This window comes from Heterocephalus glaber, unplaced genomic scaffold (assembly GCF_053883595.1).
Source record: "Heterocephalus glaber isolate CG9 unplaced genomic scaffold, H.glaber_assembly_v1.0 deba00001472, whole genome shotgun sequence".
In the NCBI taxonomy this organism is placed as follows: Eukaryota; Metazoa; Chordata; class Mammalia; order Rodentia; family Bathyergidae; genus Heterocephalus; species Heterocephalus glaber.
The window spans coordinates 53,748,754-53,772,979 of NW_028258315.1; the positions used below are offsets into that span (position 1 = coordinate 53,748,754).

Sequence of the window (24,226 nt, forward strand, 5' to 3'; positions counted from 1 at the left end):
CTACCAAAGGAATTCAGATCCTCTAAGCCACTTGGAACTCCAGGGAAATTCCCAGGGAGTTAAGAGCAACTGAGCCTCAGGGTTGTTTTTTGTTTTGTTTTGTTTTTTTAATTTAGGACCAGCTCTTCTCAAAGGTGTAACTTTCCATTCAGCAACCTCTCAGGAAAATTTCTGCTTTTGTCCATCCATTTAAAACCATTCACCTTGGGAGCAATTAGAGGAAATTAAAAATATTCAAAAATGTTTTCCATGGCCCACTTCCCTCCACCCCTCTCAGTCCACATCTAGCTCTTTGGGACCACAAGCACCTGCCTCCCTCACACTGTTAAGTATCACACCCTCCCTTTCCCAGCACCAAAGAGAAACTGCTAGGTACTCTTCTGGGCGTTGTTCTGTAAAAGAACCCAGAAGACACCATGCTTACAAAAGCCTTAATGCAGTGTAAGGCCCACTGCCTGGAAATCCAGACAATCTAGAAAACATCCCTACTGGGCCAATAACAGCAGTGTGACTGAGAAAAAAATACATGACATGCTTTAAGCTTCACTGTTCTCATTTTTCTACATGGGCAGGCCTGGTATAAACACAGCTATGTGTATAAATATATGCATGTGCATGCAAATAAGTATAATTTTGATCAAAGTATTATGGTTCACAGTGTATTTTCTTTCTTCCTTACCAAATACCATTTCCTTAAAGCGCTACATTCCCGTAATTTTACTTCCTGATCACGACCCTCAAGAGCTTTTTCTCAGACTCCATCTACATTCATTTCTTTTTCCTGAACAACTTCTCAAATTCCACTTTTCCTGCAGAGTTGTAGTTCCTTCCACTCTTCTCAGCCTTTCTTTACCTTTCATACTGCGCCATGGGTTCTGATCTTCCTTTTTTCATAATACCCTCCAAACCTTACCTTTAAGCAGGCTCACTGGTTGCTGTCATTATACAAAAGCTTCCCTACCTTGATTTCGTGCCATGATACAAGGTGATACTGACAATAATACTGACTTCCAATCTTTTAGTTTCAGCAGACTTCTAGCTCCTACTGCTCAGTTATTCTTCAGCACTTCCAAACTCAGTATGCCCCCAAAACATTCAAATCCCCGCCTCTTACTGTGAGTTTTATTTCTGTTAATTGCTTCATTATCTTCCCACTCAATTTCAAAACCTCAAAGTCTCCCTTCCACCATCTTTCCTCCCTCACTGTGCACAAACATCCAATTCTTGGTCATGTCTTTTCAACACTGACTATAATTTCTCTCATCTCCAATGTTATCTTTTTTTACTCTGCCATAGTTTGTGCATATAAGTTATCCCTCACTTGACATATTACAATAACCTCAAACAGCCCTTCTTTCAGATTTTCTTCCTTCCCCTCTATCCAACTGAAGCAATATTCTTATAGCAAAGCTAAGACAGTAATATTTCTTGTTTTACAGTCTTTAGACCCAACTTTTCTTTTTTCCTAGCCTCTCTACCACTTCTCTTCATAAATGCTTGGGGGTTGGAGGAGAATCTAGACCTGTCCAATAAAAACGTGTTCCAAATGCATTTAAAAATTTTAGTTTTAAAAAGGAAGAGTAGAGCCCTCTGCACACAGGAAGGTCTGTGCACGCCCTACCGAGGTCCTGAGTCACGCGGAAGACACCAAATCACCCCGCTGCAGAAAAGCAGCCACCTGGTTCCACACTACAAAGATGCAGAGGACACCAGACCACCAGACCAAGGTACTGAGTCCCACAGTTCCCAGCCCAGAGGAAGGAGCTTCCCGGTCATGATCCCTCCTGCTGCTCCCAGCCCAGAGGAAAGGGCTTTTGGGCCACCTTCTGTCCCGCCGCTCCTGGCCCAGAGGAAGGGGCTTTCAGGCCACCATCCCTCCCGCTGCTCCCAGGCCAGAGGAAAGGGCTTTTGGATCATGATCCCTACCACCATTCCCAGCCCCTGTCCCACCTCACCCAGATCAGAGGAGGTAATCTGTGCAGGCGCTAACAGCCCCCTGCCCCAGTCGAAATGAGAAAACAAGTAAATAAGTCTCAAAACCAGACTTCCAGATCACCTACAGCAACCCCAAAGGGAAATGAGATGGAACACTCTGATATTCAACCACCTGGATCCACTGAACTGGCAACAAAAGGGGATCTGGAAAAAATGAAATCAGAAATAATTTCTCACATAACAGGAGAAATTGTGCCCCTAGTGCAAGACATGATTAATAAATCTAGAGAGGAACTGAGGAACACGATGGAATCCCAACATAAGAAACAAATGGAATCCATGAAACAGATGCAAATAGATTTCCAGGACATGAAAAACTCCATTGAAAGTCTACACAGCAGAATGAGCCAATGTGAGGACAGAATTCCAGATATAGAAGATAAGATTGCAATTAGTGACCAGGAAAAGAAAAATTGCTTCAAAATTATAAGGGAACATGAGAAATCAATCCAGCAGCTGCTAGATGATGCAAAGAAGAATAACATAAGACTGACTGGGATCAATGAAGAAACAGGAGAGAGTGCAGATGGCATAAAAAAATCTCTTCACAGAAATAATGGCAGAAAACATCCCAAGCAGGGGAAAAGAGCTTGACATACAGATAAGTGAGGCATATAGGACTCCAAATAGCCTTGATCAAAAAAAAATCTACACATAGGCATATAATTGATAAGATTCCAGAAACACAACAGAAGAACAAAGTTCTCCAAGCAGTTAGAGAAAAGAAACAAACCACATACAAAGGAAAGCCCAACAGAATCACAGCAGACTTGTCAACGCAAACCTTCAAGGCAAGAAGAGCTTGGAGTGACATATTCCAAGCCCTAAGAGAAAACAGCCTCCAACCCAGATTGATGTATCCTACAATACTATCTTTCAAAATGGATGGAGAAATAAGATACTTTCATGACAAAGAGCACCTTAGGAACTTCGTGAATACCAAACCAGCACTCCAAAGAATTTTACACAATATCCTAGGAACAGACATTGAGGATCGCAACCCCAGGAAGCAAAGCAGAATGAACCCATCTGGCATGACAAGAAATTAAATGTAAAGGGAGAAAACCCAACAAAAAGAAAAAGTCGTGGCAATGACAACTCAATATGTTTCAGTTATAACTATCAACGTTAATGGTCTCAATTCACCAATCAAAAGAAATAGACTGGCAGAATGGGTCAAGAAGCAAAATCCAACAATATGCTGCATACAAGAAACACACTTAATTCAAAAGGAAACTCATAGACTGAAAGTTAAAGGGTGGAAAACAATACTGCATGCGACAGGAACCCCCAAAACAGCAGGAGTAGCTATCCTCTTCGCAGATCAAGTAGATTTCAAACCAACACTGATTAACAGAGACGAAGAAGGACACTACATCCTTGTAAAGGGAAGAATCCAAGAGGAAGAGATGACAATCATAAATATCTATGCACCAAACACTAGTCCACCCAACTATATAAAACAAATACTAACAGATATGAAAAGTCATATATGCACTAATACAATTGAAGTGGGGGACCTCAACACCCCACTGTCACAAATAGATAGATCAACTAGACTAAAAATAAGTAATGAAATACTAGAACTCAATCAAACTCTTGAACAAATGAACATAACAGATGTTTACAGAGTCTTCCACCCCACAAAATCAGAATACACATTCTTCTCAGCTGCACATGGGTCATTGTCCAAAATAGAACACATACTCACACATGGAACATGTTTAAGTAAGTCCAAAGGAATTGAAGTTATCCCCTGTATATCATCAGACCATAGTGTGATGAAATTGGAGATCCATAGCAAAAGAAACTCAAAAAATTTTCATAAACACATGGAAATTGAACAACACACTTCTGAATAACCAATGGGTCACAGAGGAAATTAAAGAAGAAATCAGACAGTTCCTTCAATTAAATGACAATGACAATACAACATATCAGAATCTATTGGACACAATGAAAGCAGTCTTACAAGGGAAATTCATAGCAGTAAATACGTACATTAGGAAAACAGAATGAGCCCAATTAAACAACCTGATGCTGAACCTCAAGCTTCTAGAAAAAGAAGAGCAGGACAACCCCTAAGCTCATACAAGGGAGGAAATTATAAAGATCAGAGGAGAAATCAATGCAATGTAGAGTAAGAGAATGATACAAAAAATCCATGAAGCCAAGAGTTGATTCTTCGAAAGAATCAACAAAATTGACAAACCTTCAGCCAACCTTGTCAGAAAAAGGAAAGAAAAGGCTGAAATCCATGCAATTAGGAATGAAAACGGTGAAATGACAACAGACCCAGCAGAAAGCCAGAGGATCATCAATACCTACTTCCAGAACCTATATGCCAATAAGATGGACAACACAGAAGAAATGGACAGATTCCTAGATACATATGAATTGCCAAAGTTGAACGAAGAAGACCTAAAAATTCTTCCCAACCCAATATCAACCAATGAAATTGAAAATGTAATTTAAAACTTATCAACTAAGAAAAGCCCAGGCCCTGACGGCTTCACTGCTGAATTCTACGAGACATTTAGAGAGGAACTGCTGCCACTACTGTTTAAACTCTTCAATGAAATTGAAAGGGAACCAATACTCCCAAATTCATTCCTGGAAACAAGCATCACCTTGATCCCCAAAGCAGAGAAAGACCCACCCGAAAAAGAGAACTATAGGCCAATCTCACTAATGAACATAGATGCAAAAATCCTTAATAAGATAATGGCAAACAGAATGCAGAAGATCATCAAGAAGATCATACACCCTGATCAAGTGCCATTCATCCCAGGGATACAGGGATGGTTCAATATATGAAAATCAATCAATGTAATACACTATATCAATAGAGCTAAGGACAAAAACCATATGATTATCTCCATAGACGCAGAAAAAGCATTTGACAAAATCCAACATGCATTTATGATAAAATCCTTGCAAAAAATTGAAATAGATGGTCTCTACTTCAAACTGATAGAAGCCATCTATGAAAAACCAATAGCCAATATCATACTGAATGGTCACAAACTGAAATCCTTCACACTAAAATCAGGAACAAGACAAGGATGTCCACTATCACCACTCTTGTTCAATATAGTTCTGGAAACATTAGCCATGGCAACTAGACAAGAGAAAGAAATAAAAGGAGTAAAGATAGGTAATGAAGAAGTCAAACTGTCATTATTTGCAGATGCCATGACACTCTATATAGAAGACCCGAAGAACTCCACCAAAAGTCTTCTAGACTTAATAACCAAATTCAGTTAAGTAGCTGGTTACAAGGTCAATACACAAATATCAATAGGTTTCCTCTACACGAATGACAGACTCACTGAGAGAGAAATAGGGCAAATAATTCCTTTCACAATAGCATCCAAAAAACTGAAATACCTAGGAATCAACCTAACAAAAGAAATCAAAGACCTCTTCTCTGAAAACCATGGCACTCTGAAAAGAGAGATGGAAGATGATATCAGAAAATGGACAGACATCCCCTGCTCCTGGGTAGGAAGGATTAATATAGTGAAAATGGCCATACTTCCAAAACTGCTATACAGATTTAATGCAATTCCAATTGAGATCCCAGCACCATACTTCACAGACCCTGAGAAAACAATCCAAAAGTTCATTTGGAACAAGAAGAGACCCAGAATAGCAAAAGCAATTCCAGGTAACAGAGACATGGCAGGGGGTATCACAATCCCCAACCTGCAACTATACTACAAAGCTACCGTGATAAAAACAGCATGGTAATGGCAAAGAAACAGACTTGAGGTCCAGTGGAACAGATTAGAAGATGCAGAAACAACGCCAGACACACTCAGCCATCTCATCTTTGATAAAAATGCTGAGCACCCTCACTGGAGGAAAGACAGCCTCTTTAATAAATGGTGCTCGAAAAATTGGGTTTCCACTTGCCAAAGATTAAAACTAGACCTATATCTCTCACCATGCACTAAACTAAAATCAATATGGATTAAACATCTAAATATTAAAATAGAAACTCTGAACCAGTTGGAACAGAGGTTAGGTAGAACCCTTGAAGACATCGGTGTAGGAAAAGATTTTATGAACAAAACCTCAGCTGCCCGTGAACTAGCACAAACAATCAACAAGTGGGATCTCTTTTTACTAAAAAGCTTCTGCACAGCAAGAGAAACCACCAGCAGTGTGAAGAGACAACCCACAATGTGGGAAAAAATCTTCACCTGCTCTTCCTCAAAGGTCTACTATCTCGAATCTATAAAGAACTTCAAAAGATCAGACCTCCCAAATTTAAAGACCCAATCCAAAAATGGGCATCTGAAATGATCAGACATTTCTCAGACAAAGAAGTAGAAATAGCAAATAAATACATGAAAAAATTTTCAACATCACTGGTCATTGGAGAGATGCAAATGAAAGCAACGCTGAGATTCCACTTCACTCCAGAAAGAATGGCTGCTATCATGAAATCAACCAATAACAAATGCTGGCGGGGCTGTGGGGAAAAAGGAACCCTGCTCCACTGCTGGTGGGAGTGTAGACTGGTGCAAGCACTGTGAAAATCAGTATGGAGATACCTCAAAGAACTAGGACTGGAAGTCCCATTTGACCCTGCTATTCCACTGCTGGGGATCTTCCCCAAAGAATTAAAAGAATCATACCACAGTGATATATGTGTGCCCATGTTCATAGCAGCACAGTTTGTAATAGCTAAAACTTGGAAACAGCTCAAATGCCCATCAACTGGAGACTGCATAAAGATAATGTGGTTTTTTAATAAAATGAGTACTACTCAGCCATAAAAAATGAGAAATTAGAGACATTTATACCTAAATGGATGCACATTGAGGCGATACTCTTAAGTGAAATAAATAGGACACACATGTATAAATACCGAATAGTTTCTCTGGTGTGAGAAACTGAAAGGGTAAATATGGACTAAAATGTATAACAGGTAATGTGAAATAGGAAGAAAAGGGGCAAAAGGGAAGGAAGTGGGAGGGCTAGGGCAAAGGATAGAAGGGAATGGGATTAATATGAGAAAATGGAAAAATAGAAACAAAGTCTTTGTAAATAGGGAGGACTGGAGGGGTTGAAGGGAGGGCTGGGCAAGGGTGAAAAATAAGAACCAAGAGAGACTATGTAAAGGTGCAAATTTCCAATGATGAATGTCATTATACTGTATACCTAAAATGTACCAATGATTAGAATGAATAATCGATAATGCAAAATAGGAAGAAAAGGTCCAAAGGGGTAGGGGTAGTGGGAGGGGCAGGGGAAAGGAAAGAAGGGAAAGGAAAAATGATGAGAAATGGAAAAAATGGAAATAAAGTCTTTGTAAATAGGGAAGGGTGGAGGGGGTGAAGGGAGGGCTAGGAATGGGGAAAAAATAAGAACTTAGATGCATTATGTAAAGGTACAATTCCGAATGAGAAATGTCATTGTGTTTTATACCTACAATGTACCAATAAAAGAATTTAATAAAAAAAGGAAGATTATATAGGTAAAGTTAATTTTTGTTGTGTATTTTATATAACTTATTAATTCAACATGAAATCACTATAAAATCATTAATAATATATTTCCCATTTTTCATAATATATCTCTGAAAAACTTACATGTTATTTTCCATTTATGGCAAATCTCAATTTGGTTTAACTGCACTTCAAGTATTCAAGGCCACACGTAGTTAGTAGCTACTATATTAGACAATGAAGAACTGGAGAAATACAGCCTCCGTTTGAAATCTGGCTCCACTTAACTACTACATGTGACTTTAGACAAAGTAATAATCTCTTTACATCTCAGTTTCTTCCTACAAACTAATAATAACTACCTCACAGGTTTGTTGTGAGAAATAAACATAAGTTCACAGATGAACCTGGAAGATATTAATGCAAGGGAAACGACCCAGGCACAGGAAGACAAATACTATATGATCCCTCTCTTACATGGAATCTTCTATGTCAAAGCCTTAGAAATAGAGTGTAGAGGATTCTTACTAGAGGCTAGAGGTGATGCAATGGAAGATGTTGGTCAAAGAACACAAAGTTTCTGTTAGATAGGAGAAATATTTCCCAAGTTTGCTGGTGCAAAGTGTTGAGTATATTATATACAGTACTTGTAATTTGCTAAGACAGTTGATTTTAAATATTTTCACCACAAAAAAATGGTAAAAGGCTGACTGTGTTAATTAGCTAATTTAATCAGTTGACAACGTGTGTACCAAAAAAAAAATCACACTATAGATTATAAATATATATAATTTTTGTTATTAAAATTATATTCTTCCAAATTAAAATTTAATTAATTAACTAACATAAATTCATTAAATAAGCCAGGATTGATTTGAAGCAATATTTCAATATATATATTAATTATTGCCATTATTATTAAAACTATTCCATGCTCGCCATATATGAGTAGAAGCCAGTCCTATATTATACTTTCTAGAAATGTAAATGAGCCTCAATGCCTAGTCTTTAAAGTGATGTCCAAGTTAAGCATAATGGTTATGTCTAGGTCTATGTAGATGAAGGCTACCATACAGTTGAGGCAAAGTTGAGGAGACTGCAGTAATGGGGTTCTAACCCAGGGCCGAGCACAAGCTAGGTTTCAGAGTCTACTACTGAGCCCCACAGATTGGTTTTTGATTTCCATCTTGAGCTAATTTAGTCCTAAATTTCTAAAATAGGGTTAATAACACTGAAAGTGTCAGAGGATCACCAAGGAATTAGTGACGAAATGTGGACAAGGCCCTTAGCTTGGTGCTTGCTAAAAATAATTGTCAATGAATGTTCAGTATAATTATTATTTTAAGGTAAACTCAAACGCTGCATTCTCCAAGAGAATTTTTTGTCTTCATTTCTGCGAGTACACTTAGAACTTTCATACCATTCTTTTTATATTTTTCTTAAATCAGGATCTTGCAACTTGGTATTTTTTCTTTTCATTGCTTACACGTTCCTTTTGTCTTTCTGCTCTGATAGCAACCTGATTCATCTTGAACTCCACACCACTTATCCCAATATCTTACACACAGCATATTCTCAGTACTCATAGCCTGCTAAATGGCTCTTCAGGAAGTTAAGCTGGGTTGCAATATGTGGGATACATGGGAGAAAGGAAATAACTGAAAAAAGAAAGACAAAGAGCAAGGCTGGGGCTCCAGGTGAGAAAGAATTAAGACCTGAGCTGCATCCAGAAAGGAATAGGGGAGGGGTGAGGACAGGGGAGAAGGACTAGAACACACTAGTACAGCAAAAACACCGCCTTCTCTGTGCTTAAAGATACACTTGTAAGGTACAAGTTATTGATCAACATCAAAACTCCTTTTGTTGTGTGTTTATTGTTTTATGCTTTAGTTTTGTTGTATTTAGTTTGCAGTACTAAGGATCTAATCTAGAACTTTTGCAGTGAGCTACATCCCCAGCCCTCCCCTCTTCCCTCTCCCCTCCTTCCCTCCCTTCTTTCCTTCCTTCCTTCTTTCCTTCCTTCATTTATTTTCCATCCCTCATTTCTATTCCCCCATGCTTTCTTTTTGGAATGGGGCTGTTCCATTGTATGTCGGAAGTATTTAATTCATTTTTTCACATTATTTCTAAAAGAATTTTATTACTATTTATTTGCAATACACAATAATTAGATTCCTCTTGGGTATTAGGCCAAGTCTTACTGAAGTGTTAAGTTCCCTGGGGTGGGTTCAAACTTGTGATCCACCTGCCTCAGTCTCCCAGAGTGCTAAGGTTATAGGTGTACACCACAACACTCAGTTTATACATTGTGAAAAGTATGTTTGTATGTATGTTTGTGTTTGTACATGCACATGTTTATCTTATACTTCAAGCTCACCATTATTTGTGAGTTAATATGTAACATCTCTACCCTTACATAGCAGGAACTCAACCCATTTATCTCTACTAATAAAATTCAATTTATGAAAAAGGCATGACATGCACAGGGGCATTTAAAAACACTTTTATGTGATGAGCACTTTAAGATAGCTTAGCACTTAGGCAACAGGTAAATTGCTTTGAATGAGCACTTTATTTGTATGAGTCAGTGAACTAATTACGGGATACTTTTCAGACAATAGCTACTTTAAGAGCTAAATAAAATTGGGTTTTATTTAACATTCTGTTTTTTGAACTCTACACTTCCAGTACATCCTTTTTTTTTTAGTTCTTTGAACCCCTTCTTAGTCACAAGCTTACAAAAGTCCAATGTGCAGGGTGATCGATGATCATGGGTATATGAAAAAAATATACCAATAACATTTGCATCTTGTACTGCTCACATGCATGCACAGATGAACTGTCAAGATGTAAATGGGATAAATGAAAAGCAATTCAAGATTTAGGCTGCTGTAATAGTGGAGATGATCTGAAATGAGTTTATCTGTAAAAATGCGGAGGATGTCAAGATTTATAAACAAGAGATCAGTGACATCTCCATTCCATCAGCAGCAATGCTATCAAATCATATTACACTGTGCACAAACACTACAGAAAAAATGACAGTCATTTGAGTTTATAGCAACAGCTTATTTGAAGTGCCACACATAGCAGACTGTTTCAAATCTATTTTAATATTAACTGCAGTCCAATAGAAAGTCTTATTCGTTTTTTCAGTGTATATGAGTGGAGTTATTAAAACCAATTAAAAATAGCCCTCAATCATTTCAAGAAGAACTTTAAAAACTTTTTTTCTTTCAAAGTATTCCTTAATCACTATTTGGATGGCAGACTCACACAGAAAGTTATTAATATTAGGTTGACATATACCCAGAATGGTGGTGCCTGCCTGTAATCCCAATACCCAGGGAGACTGAGTCAGGAGGCTTGCAAGTTCAAGCTCAGCCTGGACAATTTAGTGATTTTGCAAGACTCAGTCTGAAAGAAAAAAAAAGAAAGAAAGAAAGAAGAAAGGAATGAAAAAGTGGGAGAGGGACAGGAAAAGACAGGAAAGGAAGGGAAAGAGAGAGAAAGGGAGGGAGAGAGAGAGAGGAGGAAGAAAAAGGAGGAGGAGGGAGGGCTGGAGAGGAAAAGAAGGCATAAAACAGGATGAATACTGTGACTAATACTTTTCTCATTGCTGAGACAAAATACTTAATGCTCAAAGTTAAAGGAGAAAAGGTTTATTTGGCTCACAGTTTATAGAGGTTTCAGTTCATAGTTGGCAGGCTGCAAGGCAGGGTGGCATGGTGGAGGGGTGTTGCAGAGGACAGACAGTTCATGGCAGGCAGAAGGCCATAAAAGCAGCAAGCAGCAAGTGATGAGCAACCACAACAGCCCTCTTTCTGTCCATTATATTCTATCCTGGCTACCTGCCCTTATGGTGGGTAGCACTCACACCCAGGGAGGGCTTTTCATTATCTACTCCCAGAACTATACCAAAACAATCAGTGAAACCTGAATCCTTGGATCACACACTCTAGATACAGCCATCTCTGAAAAGCCCTACCTGCGATCTTATGAGGCTTTGAGGATAAGTACCTCTAAACACAGGCCATAACAGGCAGTTAAAGATGTGCATCAGGAGGTTCAATTTGTATTGCACACACTGCAACTACTGAGTGAAAACAAAGAGTTTATGATTTTCAAACACAGCCTTACCTTGTGAATTTTGTTTGCACGTGCTGTCTATCAGTAAATATACATTGTTAAAGCAAGCTAAAGTTCATGTGTGGTGGCCACACATTTTACTCTCATAAACCCTCTCCTAAGCATGATCTCATCTCAGGTATAACAGATTCAGGGATGCATATGAGTAGACAACAAATGCCACTGCATTCCTAACTCCTAACAGAAGCAGATGTAAAGTTCAGGGGACAACAGAGCTCTGCAGAATAAGGACTGTGCTCAGTCTGGAGGTGGGGGGCATTTGGTGCTCTTTGTAAATGACAGGATCATGTCAGCATGTCATCAAACAGGTTTTCCTGGTGACTGAAGGTGCAGTCTCAACTGAGACTTCAGAATTCCTCACTCAGATCCACCGAGTGAACAAAACTGGTTCACAAAATTTGAACAAAATGTCCTTTAACTAATCAAACTTTGGCTTAATCCAATCAATAGGACCAATGGAATGGTTCATTTCTGGAGCTTCACATAGGGTACTTTCTCCCAATCCACTTGACTACTTCATGGCTGTGGGGAGGAGTAGATGTTGGAGACACTACCATAAAATTCATTAGAAAAAGGATTCATTTTCCCTTTTGGGATTAATGACTATTTACTGTTATAAGTAATTCCTAGATACTACAAAAATAGTAGACAACAATACATGGATTGTTCACTACAATTTTAAAAGAACTTGATGAAATAAGAATACTTTGAACTTTTACAGATATATGATATTTTCTGCATGATGCTTTCAACTACTCATCAAACATTACTTTAGTTAACTAAGGGAACTTCACTTTCTAAAAGAGCTATATTTACTTAGTTACTTAAGACTAAAATTAAAAACAAGGTTGGGCCGGGGATTTAGCTCAGTGGTTTTGCTGCCTGCTGCGCAAGCGCAAGGACCCGAGTTCGATCTCCGGTACCAAAAAAAAAAAAACAAACAAACAAAAAAACAAGGTAGAATGTACTATGGGAAGTTTAGAATGTCCACAGGCATTGATTTAAAACTGTCTCTACTGGGCCGGGTATTTAATTTAGCTCAGTGGTTCTGCAGCCTGCCTCAAAAGCACAAGGTCTCGAGTTTGATCCCCAGTACCAAAAAAACAAAAACAAAAACTATCTATAGTTACCAAGAAAGGACACTGAAAATCTTAACTCATTTTAGAAAATATTCGGTAATTGCATGTGATACACACTCGGGAGGTATTTACAACTTTTTGTGTGAAATTAAAGACACCGTTATCTTAATTAATCAGGTTTCCCTTTGGGCAAACAGGAGATGTTAGAAAACATTTGCAAAAACAGTCAGCTTTCTATTTTATAAATGCCTGGATCAATTTTGTCCAACAGAAAAATAACACAGACCACCCACACAGTTTAAATTCTCTAGTAGTCATATGAAAGGCTAAAAAACAGAGTGACATGAACTTTAACAATATTTTACTTAATCTAATAAATCTAAAATATTAACATTCCAAAGTTTAATCAGTGTAAGAATTATTTTAATATTTTAAATTCTTAATCTTTTTTTTATACTAAGCCTTTGAAATCCTGTGTGCATTTTACCCTTATGGATTATCACAATGCTGAATATTCCTATGTGGCTAGTACCGCCTACAATGAACAGAAAACATCTAGAATTTCTAAAACAGTCAAGTGATTAATTCACAGATAATGAAGTAGTAAAACAAACCTCTCCTTAGATCTTTAATAATTCTTAGTCCATGCTTTAAACCAGGTATACCTAACCTGCCACCTGTGGCTTATACATGCCTGATTTAACAAGACCACACTGCGAGAACTGTCTTGAGCAGCATATAAAATATATGATATAGTTAATGTATATATTTATCAAAATCTTGCAGTTTTATATTTTTAACACAGGCATATGTAGCAGGTTGAATAAGCTTGTTCTAAACCTGTGACTTTATCCTAGAAAATAAACTATTCTTTCTCATAATTTTTCCTTTCCTTTCTTCCCTTTCCCCTTCCCCTCCTGCCACCCCTCCATCTTTGGACCTTTTCCTATTTCAAATTATCAATTATTCATTTTAATCATTTTCATCGTTATTTACACTTTCAGTTTCTCACACTAGAGATGCTATTCGATATTTACACGTGTGTCCTATTTATTTCACTTAATAATTGGAATTATTAATTCCAATTATTTCGTATTGTAAATGAAATCTATGTAAATAGGGAAGAGTGGGGGGGGTGAAGGGCGCATAGGTAATGGGGAAAAAAATAAGAATTAAGATACATCATTGTCAGGTACAAACACCCAATGATAAATGTAAAAGTATTGTATACCTAAAATGTACCAATTAATATATAAATAAAAGAAAATAAACTATTCAAGAATTAACCATTTCTGACTAAGAAACTGTACTGTGATTTCAGAGATAAAAGGTTTCAGATAACTACACTGACCAGTACAGTTACTGAACCTCTTAGAAACTGTTCCTTGTCTCTAAAATAGAAAAGAGAGCTGGGAATTTAGCTCAGTGATGCCACACCTGCCTCAAAAGTGCAGGGCCCTGAGTTCAATCATAGGTACCAAAAAATACATATATAAATGAAATAAAATAAAATAGAAAAGAAATAATAGTCTTCTCTCAGTGCCCAGGACACAGTAAATGAGCTTCCATTTATTAACATGATTGCTGTTAATTTTGGTATCATTAGTATTGTTTTAACCTTCACCTGATCCTACTTCCTTTTCTGGCTTCTTGTCAGAATGCTTAGAATAGTAGTTTCTCTTATCTGTCTTTGTTTTCTACCTATATCTCCAGCTCTTAAACTCTGACAGGAACTGAGTAAGAAAATCACATAGCATCAGAACCCAGAAGACATATATTAAAACATCAGTTCTACGAATACTAGGATATTATCTGTTTTGTCCACTGCTAAACCTCACATGCTTAGAATTACTCAGCAGAGACAATATTTACTTTATTGTGTGAGTGGTAGACTCTGATATTTTCTAATTCGTCCTTTTAAAATGCTAATTTATCCATTCCAATTCAAAACACTGGTCCTACTCCACTAAGGTGACATTTTTACTCAGTACGGAGGAGGAGGAGTGACCTTCCCTTTATAAAACCCTCACTCCTATGCGGTGCTGGGTCTTCAATTTACCTGTGTACACTCTTTGATATGGACAGAAGTAATTCAACTCTAAACAGAGTCATATAAGCCTGGAAGTTATCTTCAATTCATTTTTCTTTCTCATACTTCAAACTTAGCTCCATAGTTTAACCTCCAAAATATATTCAAATACTCATATTCAAAATACTCATATTTCAACCTTCAAAACATTGTGCCTAACCCTGCTGCCAACCTGGAATCAGCCACCAACATCCCTTGCCTGATTATCTCATTGTTGTCTATCTGTGCCCCTATTTGCTTTCCTGTTTCTCTACAATCAATCTGTAACATGGCAACCATCAAGATCCTTTAAAGAAATAAGCCAGATCATATCACCTCTGCTCAAACTATATGTATCCTGAGAGAAATCCTAGTAAAAGTTCAAAATAATTGTAGTGATCTATAATGTCCTCCATTTTATGTTATGTCCATCTTCACATTTCTTAGTGGCTCTTATTCACCACTTCTCCCCCATAACTCATCCCAGGCCAACCATGCTGACCAGGCTGACCTTACTGCAGTCTTTGGAGCATGCAGCATGTCATACATTAGGGCTCTGCCTGGAGCTCCTTCCCTAGATATCCACACACTCAACTTTTTCACCACCAAATCTTTGCTTAAATATCTCCTTTGCAATGAGAACTAATGTGAAGACCTTAACGAGTAACCCACAGCTCAGTGCTCCACACTCTTATGCTATTCTGCTCCCCTCTCCCCCATCACCATTTCCATCTAACTCAATGTCCTTGTCAGCTATAATGTGACAGAATTCTATAAGCCCCACAGAAACAAAAATCCCCATCCATTTTCTGAAAATAGAGTCTGGTATATAAAGGATCTTAATAATTATTTGTATAGAAAGAAAGTTTTAGGAGTTTATAAGTGAAACTGGACTAATTCTTACATAACTTATTACACCCAGTGTATATATAACTTAGAAAAATGAGAATCTCCATAATTAGATTAAGTAGTAGAATTTGGCTCTTTTATCCAATTTTTAAAATAGTATCGTAAACTGTGCATTATATACTAAATGTTGATGCTGAATAACTGGAACTTAGTATTTTTGGTTAATCCAGCCAAATGTATTCCTGGATAAATTTCTGGTCAGAAAATACTATTGACTTCTTTGTTGTCTTTGTTATAGAGAAAACCTGCAAACAAAACAACAGAAGAAAATGGAAGAAAAATCCACAAAGGGATAACAAAAATTTGAGAAGACAAAATACAACTCATCTAGGAGTTACAGCATTTATTGAGTTTATATCTTCTGCTAAATCCTACTAAGTGAATTTACTTGCTTTTATTAATATCTAAGATATACAGGATAGTCCCTAAATCAAATATTTAATACCTAGAAAATGACCCAATATTTGTTAACAGAATATCACACTCAGAAGCAAGCCTTTTATTCTAAATTTTACCTAGATCCAGGAGTATCAAAATTCAGTATAACAAGTACAGTATATAAGCAATACTTTAAAAGTTTTAAAAAGCCCAATTTTTCTATATAATTATGACAATCACCAATTTCCTAAGTATTATACAACATATGCTTTATTTCATAAAAATTAATCAAATTCTTCCTTATAAATTTCTTACATGTTTTACCACTATATCCCAATTCACGTTGATCTTTAAATTCTTTAGTGATCCTTAACATCTGAGTAAGGGGGATACTGCTTTTTCTATAAACTCAACTATAAACACAAAACATTTCTCAAAAAGGCAGAAACTTGAACAATAAAATTTTCCTAGGGTGTAAAATTCCAAATAAACATTTTAAGCCTTTGAAAAACTGATCTTATTTTCTTTAGTTACACTATACTTTCACTTTCTCAGTATGACTTCTTTTCAACCAGCTGGGAAATTTCAAGATTGCTACTACAAAATTTAATATCACAAAGAATAACATCGGTACAGTTTATTGCTTGGTATTTCTGCTCCCTCCATTAAAACTGAAGATAAATTTAAAACTTTGCAAATAAGGAAGAGAATTCAAGAATAAAAGTATTTTAGCTTGGATATTTGTATTGATAAATATTTCTCCAAAGCTCATTTTAAAACACATAAATTCACAATTACTTCTTTTTTCCTCCATACTAAATTAGTAGCAAAGAAAATGTTTTAGCAACAAAATTGAGGCATCACATTAAGAACATATAAAAATTGTAAAAAAATATTTAAAAGTAGGAAGATTTATTATAATGCATTATTATGAATTTTTATGCTTTAAATATTTGAAGAAGTTTTGAAGTTTAACATAGGAGCCCCAAAGTCTATTCAATATATTGTTGTGTGCCCTGTGGTTTTCCTGACACTTCCATTTAGCCTTATTCCACAACAACTTCCTCCTATTAAAAAAGAGATGTGACACACAACATTTTTTTGTTAGTTCCCATAGATAGCATTAAAAAATTGTGTTTTAGTAGGAAATTGTTCTTAGGAAACAAGTGCTGAATTTTTTAGGGATGAGAGATGATTTCTGTAACCTAATTTCAAGCGGGTTACCCAAAAATAAATAAATAAATAAATGGAAAAAATGTGCACTACATGCATATAGACAAAACAATACAATAAAATAATAAAACAGCAAACCTAAATGGTTCATTTGTGGGTGCTTATTGTATTGTTCTTTCAACTTTTGTAACAAAAACAAAGAAAACAATAAACAAAAAGCTAATTGTATATAGTAAAGCTAATTGTATATAGTGTGATATATACATTTATGTATATTTTACATATATCTATAATATATATAATAGTGTATATATATACTATATGTATATATATGTATATATACTATATGTATACATATATATACATGTATATATATATAAAATATATATATAATATATATATATATATAATAGTACCTTTCAAATATCTTTCTGTTACCCAGGAAGCAAAATAAAATGAACAAACAAAAATAAGTGCATGAATAATTTACAACAGTTAATTTTGTGTGGTATAAATACAGAATTTTCTTTTTGCTTTTACTTTGCTCTAAATTCCAAATTCTTTAAAAATTAAAAAATAAGATAGTCTATCTTCATAATGTGCTAAAGAAAAATAGTACTATTTTTCAATATTTCATATGAAAATACTGACACATTTTAAATTTTATGTTCTTCCTTATATGTTAGAGCTTACTACTTTCTTCTTTTGGGGAAAAGTTCTCAAATTAACATTCTCAAATTTTAGTTGCTCTATTAATAATCCTAATTATAATTCAATTGAAGATCTCTAATAATAGGTATCAGTATATGTGCTATAGAAATAAAATAACTTGCAGAACTCAGGGGGAAGGGAAATGAGAATACAATAATTAGAAAAGAGAAACTGCACTTTTTTTCTAGGGAAAAATATTTGTGTTCTTTTGCCACTGCTAAGTTTTATTTCAACATTGAAGCACATGACTTAAGAATACTTCTAACCTCAACTTAGAAAATACAGCTTATTGTTACCTCCAAGACAGCCAATGAAAGAAAGCAGGATCAACTGTTTCCATGACAACATCATTTTTAATTGCCAAAAGCAAGAGTAACTCTTGTCCAGTCTCTCAAGAATAGAATGCTTTGTCTTCAGATAATTTCTTTAATCTGTAAAATATATGTACAAAGAAGTTAGACTTTAAGAACAAGCTCCTTTAAAACAGAGATTTTCTTCTCTTCTATAAACTGTTTCAAACACACTCAAAATCCTCAGATAAAATGAATCTTTTCTGATACAAAATAGAGAATGCTTGAAATGTACATACTTTAAAAACACTTTATGTAAAAGACAGGCAGACAGAAACAACTTTATATAATTAGAAATGTTCTCTAGTACTAAAATATTAAATATCAATATATTAAACATTAACTTTCCTACATAATAATTGCAACAAATAAAATATTAACCTGAAATTCAAATTTTTCTCATTTTCTATAATGATAACATTCTAGTAAAATTAGAAGAGTCCAATAGATATACTAAAGCAAGACTTTTCTTAGTTTCTGAGACTCTAATAAAGCATAAAATTGTACTCTATCTGAAGCTTATTTTTTCAGAGATAACCACAGAAAGCAACCAATTACATATGTTGCATAAAACAGATAAAAATGATAATAGTAGAAACTGTTCTGTCTAAGAACCTTGCAGATGATATCATTTTCTTTTCGGTTTCTTGAATTTTCATGAATTTGTATGTACTGGTTAAAAGGAAACGATTATGTGAAAAAGCCCTGTGTCATTTTCATTGGCCCCTTGAAACTATTTAAGCTGCATGGTTAATGATCAAGTAAGCTAGATACAATCACCTAAACTCACACAATCTTCACTCAACTACTGAAACTCAGCTATTTCCAAGCAAGGGAATGGATGTTTTTAAAGCCTGACATTTTAGCAAGGAAAGTATATGCCTCTCTGACTCAGCAGCTGTTTTGACTGGGCTATTTTAATTGTCAGTGAGCCAAAGGAAGAAATCACAGGTCCCTTTAGACAGTGGTTCTCAACAACTGGTTCCTGGAATATGATGTATCCAATCAGATATTAAGTGTTTCCAAAAGAATAATAATTTCATGAGTGAAAAGAGTGGAACTTTCATTATGTACTTATGCATTAAATCAACTACTGTGATAGACAGTAATGTCCTTGTGTGCCTACAATCTGATTGTATGCTCTTAGGTGAGAACTAAGAGGTAGAGTATAGCCAGAATGCTAGGAGTTGGACATAACATGAACTAGGTATGTGGGAATCTAGAAAAAGTCAATATAAAATTAAGAACTACTTGATGATCATCTGCATTGTTTGCCAGTATCTTATTGAGGATTTTTGCATCTATGTTCATTAGTGAGATTGGCCTATAGTTCTCTTTTTGGGTTGGGTCTTTCTCTGCTTTGGAGATCAAGGTGATGTTTGCTTCCAGGACAGATTTTTGGGTGTATTGCTTTCCTTTCAATTTCATTGAAGAGTTTAAACAGTAGTGGCAGTAGTTCCTCTCTAAATGTCTTATAGAATTCAGAGGTGAAGCCATCAGAAACACTGAACCGGTTGAAATAGAGGTTAGGTAGAACTATTCAAGACACTGGGGTAGGAAAAGACTTTATGAACAAAACCTCAGTGGCCTGTGAACTAGCACAAACAATCAACAAGTGGGATCTCTTTTTACTAAAAAGCTTCTGCACAGCAAGAGAAACCACCAGCAGTGCGAAGAGACAACCCACAACGTGGGAAAAAATTTTCACCAGAGGTCCCTCAGACAAAGGTCTACTATCTCGAATCTATAAAAAACTTTAAAAAATCAGCCCTACCAAATTTAAAGACCCAGTCCAAAAATGGGCATCTGAAATGAACAGATATTTGTCACACAAAGAAGTAGAAATAGCAAATAAACATATGAAAAAATGTTCAACATCACTGGTCATTCAAGAGACGCAAATGAAAACAAGGCTGAGATTCCACCTCACTCCAGAAAGAATGGCTGCTATCATGAAATCAACCAACAACAAATGCTGGCGGGGCTGTGGGGAAAGAGGAACATCGCTCCTCTGCTGGTGGAAGCGTAGATTGGTGCAACCACTGTGGAAATCAGTATGGAGATACCTCAAAGAGCTAGGACTGGAGGTCCCATTTGACCCAGCTATTCCCCTGCTGGGTATCTTCCCCAAAGAATTACAAGAATCATACCACACTGATATATGTGTACCCATATTCATAGCAGCACAGTTTGTAATAGCTAAAACTTGGGAACAGCCCAAATGCCCATCAATTGGAGACTGGATCAAGAAAATGTGGGGTTTTTTAAATAAAATGGAGTACTAGTCAGCCATCAAAAACAAGAAATTAGAGACATTTATTGCTAAATGGATGCTCATTGAGGCAATACTCTTAAGTGAAATAAACAGGACACACATGTGTAAATACCAAATAGTTTCTCTAGTGTGAGAAACAAAGTGGCAATAAGGACTAAAATATATAATGGATAATATGAAATAGGAAGAAAATGGGAAAAGGGGAGGGGGAAGTGGGAGGGGTAGGGGGAAGGAAAGAAGGGAATGGAATTAATATGAGAAAATGAAAAAATGGAAAAAAGTGTTTGTAAATAGGGAGGGATGGAGGGGTTGAAGGGAGGGCAGGGGAAGCGGGAAAAATAATAACCAAGAGAGTATGTAAAGGTGCATATCGCCAATGATGAATGTCATTATATTGTACAGCTAAAATGTACCAATAAAAGGACATACCAAAAAAAAAAAAAAAAAAAGAACTACTCTCCTCAGAAGTATAGTCTGGAAACTTAAAACATCATTGGTTCTTTAACCTCCTCTCACTACTCACATTACCATAAATTGCAGGTGCTGATTTGAGACACTCCCCATCCCAATTCCCCAACTCAATGTTTGTTCAAGTGCAAGCTGTTTACTTAGAACGCCAAGGACAAAAATGGTTCCAGTAAGTAGAAGTCAAATGGGAAATGAAAGTCACCAGAGAAGGGCTAGATATATACCACCTCTTACTGTATGTGACTGGAATTTACTCCCAAAAGGGAGATTCTCAAAGTTCATCACCTATAAAACATGCACCTCAGAGTCACCCAAGAGTTCTCCTGGCCAAAGAACAGGGAGCAGAGGTATTTATACATCAGTCATGATCAGTCATTATTGGAGGCCACTCCCAGGACTGTTAGTGACTTGGCCATTCTAACCCATTATAGGAGCTATTACAATGGCCAAAGAAGTGAAAGAAAACAAAGGTCTGTGCTAGACAATGGAAGTGGTGTGAGTATGGAAATGTTAAAAGCAAAAGGGTGTAAGCAGACCACATGCAGTGTCTGCTCCACAGTGCATAAGAAAGGGAGACTTTTAAAAGCTATTTTCAGTAATATTAGGTCCCAGTGATGGATGGATAAAATTACTGAATAATTTAAGTATATACGAAAGGCACACACTTACCTCAATCAATTATTACAACACTTAAACCTTTCCAGTGGCTGATAATCCTCACTTGGACCCAAGGCTGTCACACACATAGTCTTCCTTTCTTTACCTTTGCCCAATCAATGATACATCTTATGCCCACACTTATATTCAACTACTAATCTAACTTATAAAAAATGTCATTGTAGATTAGCTTTAAATTGTAACTCACAGGCATAATTTCCTTCTAATCATGCATATAAGGAAACAGTGGTTGGGAAATCATGAGAAGGGTAACATAAACACACATATGAATAGATACACAAGTTGATAAAAAGGTAGAAAGCAAGATTTTTTTTAAATTTTGAAGTGAATATAACAATGCCAACTAGTCATCCAAGTCATGGTAAGCAAGAGATGCATTAACATGACATATATGTCTAAGATTCATAAATAACCAAGTAATAATAAAACTACATTTTAAATTCTGTAAACAATAGATAAGACTCAACCTCTGGAAAGGCTCCAGGACTATGCTGATTAAACTGATATCTCTTCCCCTGAAAATGTCACAGTTATACAGTTTATACAATCTAACCTAGAAGGAATTTAGAAATAACTGACTCAGAAAAAACAGGCAATTGGATATGTTAGGGAAAAATAAGGGGAGGGGGTAAATCTAGCAAAGAATCTTGTAGTAACATTGCCACTATCATCTTCTTCTTCATCATCATCATCACGATAATTAAAAAGCGTTTAAATAAATAAGTGAAGCTGTGTACTATATGTCACCAAAAGAACAAATATGATCTTCATTCTCATACTGTAGTGAAAAATGAAGTGTTATGAACTCAGAAAATAGATAAGCAACAAATTATTCCCTTTTTGAAGAACAGAATTTGCTTCATGGTCCAAAATACCCTTGCTCATAGTAGGCTTTCATGCAATGTTTCTTGCTGCGAACAATGACTACTTCAATTTAGAAGATATTAATCTTTCTACTAGACATAATACGATTGAGAAGCATTTCTACTGGAACCACAGGATAAGCCACAGCACAGGATCTGGCCATACTTACTTCAGGGAAGTGTGTAAGAAAGAAAAAAGAAGTTGATGGGGTTTTTTTAAGCTATCTTTATAACAATACATCCTCAAGGCAACATACATATCAGTTAACATTTAAAAGGAATGAATGTATTGAAAGAAGTTTTAAAATTGTTTTGAAATCTCACTAATTCAGTAAGTATTTATTGGATACCTCTTAGCTCAAGAGTGTGGGGTGTGTCAGGGGACCTATGATCCCTACTTTCATGGATTACATCAATTAGCAGGAATGACCATTTATTCAAATGATTACAAAGTGTTCTTAAACTAGCCCCTGTGAAAGGTAAATGTGAGGGACAGTAGTTTCTATGAAAGTCTAAATGAGAATAATCATCATCAGGAAGATAAAAGAATCTCTGAGCAAGTGGAACATGAAGAAAAGAGATGACACATTAATGATGCATTATTATGACAGAAGGAAAAAATTTTCCAGGAACAGACAAGGACTAAGTATGGACTTTTGAGCAGGTAAATAGGCAGGTGAGTAGCCATTGTCCAAACATTCTTCTATCAACTACCACTTCATCTTCCAGATTGCCCCAGAACCTAAGCACACCTCACTAGAAGCACCACGTAAAGGGTTAATGCCTCTCTCAGCAATGGGTTTCCAGAATAGTGCTCTACCCCATGGCATTTCTGATTGGTCAGTGATCACGCTCCACTACTGGTAAATATTTTGGCAATCACTTGTAGGCTCAGAGAGTATGATATGTAAACATTTTGTGCCTTAAGAGCTTATGGTTTGTTGCAAGAACAGACAGAAGGGCTGAGAGTGTGGCTCAGTGGCAGAGTGTTTGCTTAGCATGCAAACGCCCTGAGTTCAATCCTTTGCACCAAGCGGGAGGAGAGGAAGGCCTATGAGATGGAAGGCAATGGCCTAATCCAGTGTGGTGTGAAATAAGACTGCAGATGTGTAATGGAACCAACTCTACGTGCCTGGCAAAATACTAGCCTCTAGATAAAGCTCTTTGAAAAGTCACTGAAATTTAAGGAGGAGGTTGATATGCTCAAATTTGCAATGAATATTCAACTCAGATATATTATAAACTGTAGCTGTCTTAAAATGTTGAAACACATTTTTAACACGTCAATTTTACACTTGTCTACATATTCAAAGAAATCAGAAATTACACAATACTAAGCAAACTATCTGATTTAAGAGATCAGTGAATCCCATATAATCTAGTGTTCGTATATATGCATATACAGATACATTGTATAAAATCTGAAGATTGAAAAACCTCATCCAGGAAGCCAATTTTTAAAATAAAATTGCTTATTTTTAATCAATGTTAAAGTAGGGCATTCACTTTATAAATAATCTATGTAATTAATATAATCATGACTTGACTTCTTGGCATTGCCGAGTATTATCACGGAGCTAAGGGAAACATTAAAGCTGCCCCACTTCTGAAATCACAAAGCTGAAATAATTACAAAGGAAGTTACTAAACGAAGATAAATTCGAATCAAAA

The 24,226-nt window shown here is 36.1% G+C and overlaps 1 protein-coding gene across 3 annotated transcripts in view; it reads right to left on the reverse strand.

Annotated features, from left to right (window-relative positions):
* Cntn3 (contactin 3) overlaps positions 1 to 24,226 on the reverse strand; it is a 372,584-nt gene that overhangs the window by 255,712 nt on the left and 92,646 nt on the right. For all 3 annotated transcript variants that reach the window (XM_087182023.1, XM_021266045.2, XM_004854216.3), the window contains exon 2: positions 18,218 to 18,352. In XM_087182023.1, the coding sequence (XP_087038149.1) occupies positions 18,218 to 18,272 (55 nt within the window). In that variant the 5' untranslated portion in view covers positions 18,273 to 18,352. The remainder of the gene's footprint in view (positions 1 to 18,217; positions 18,353 to 24,226) is intronic.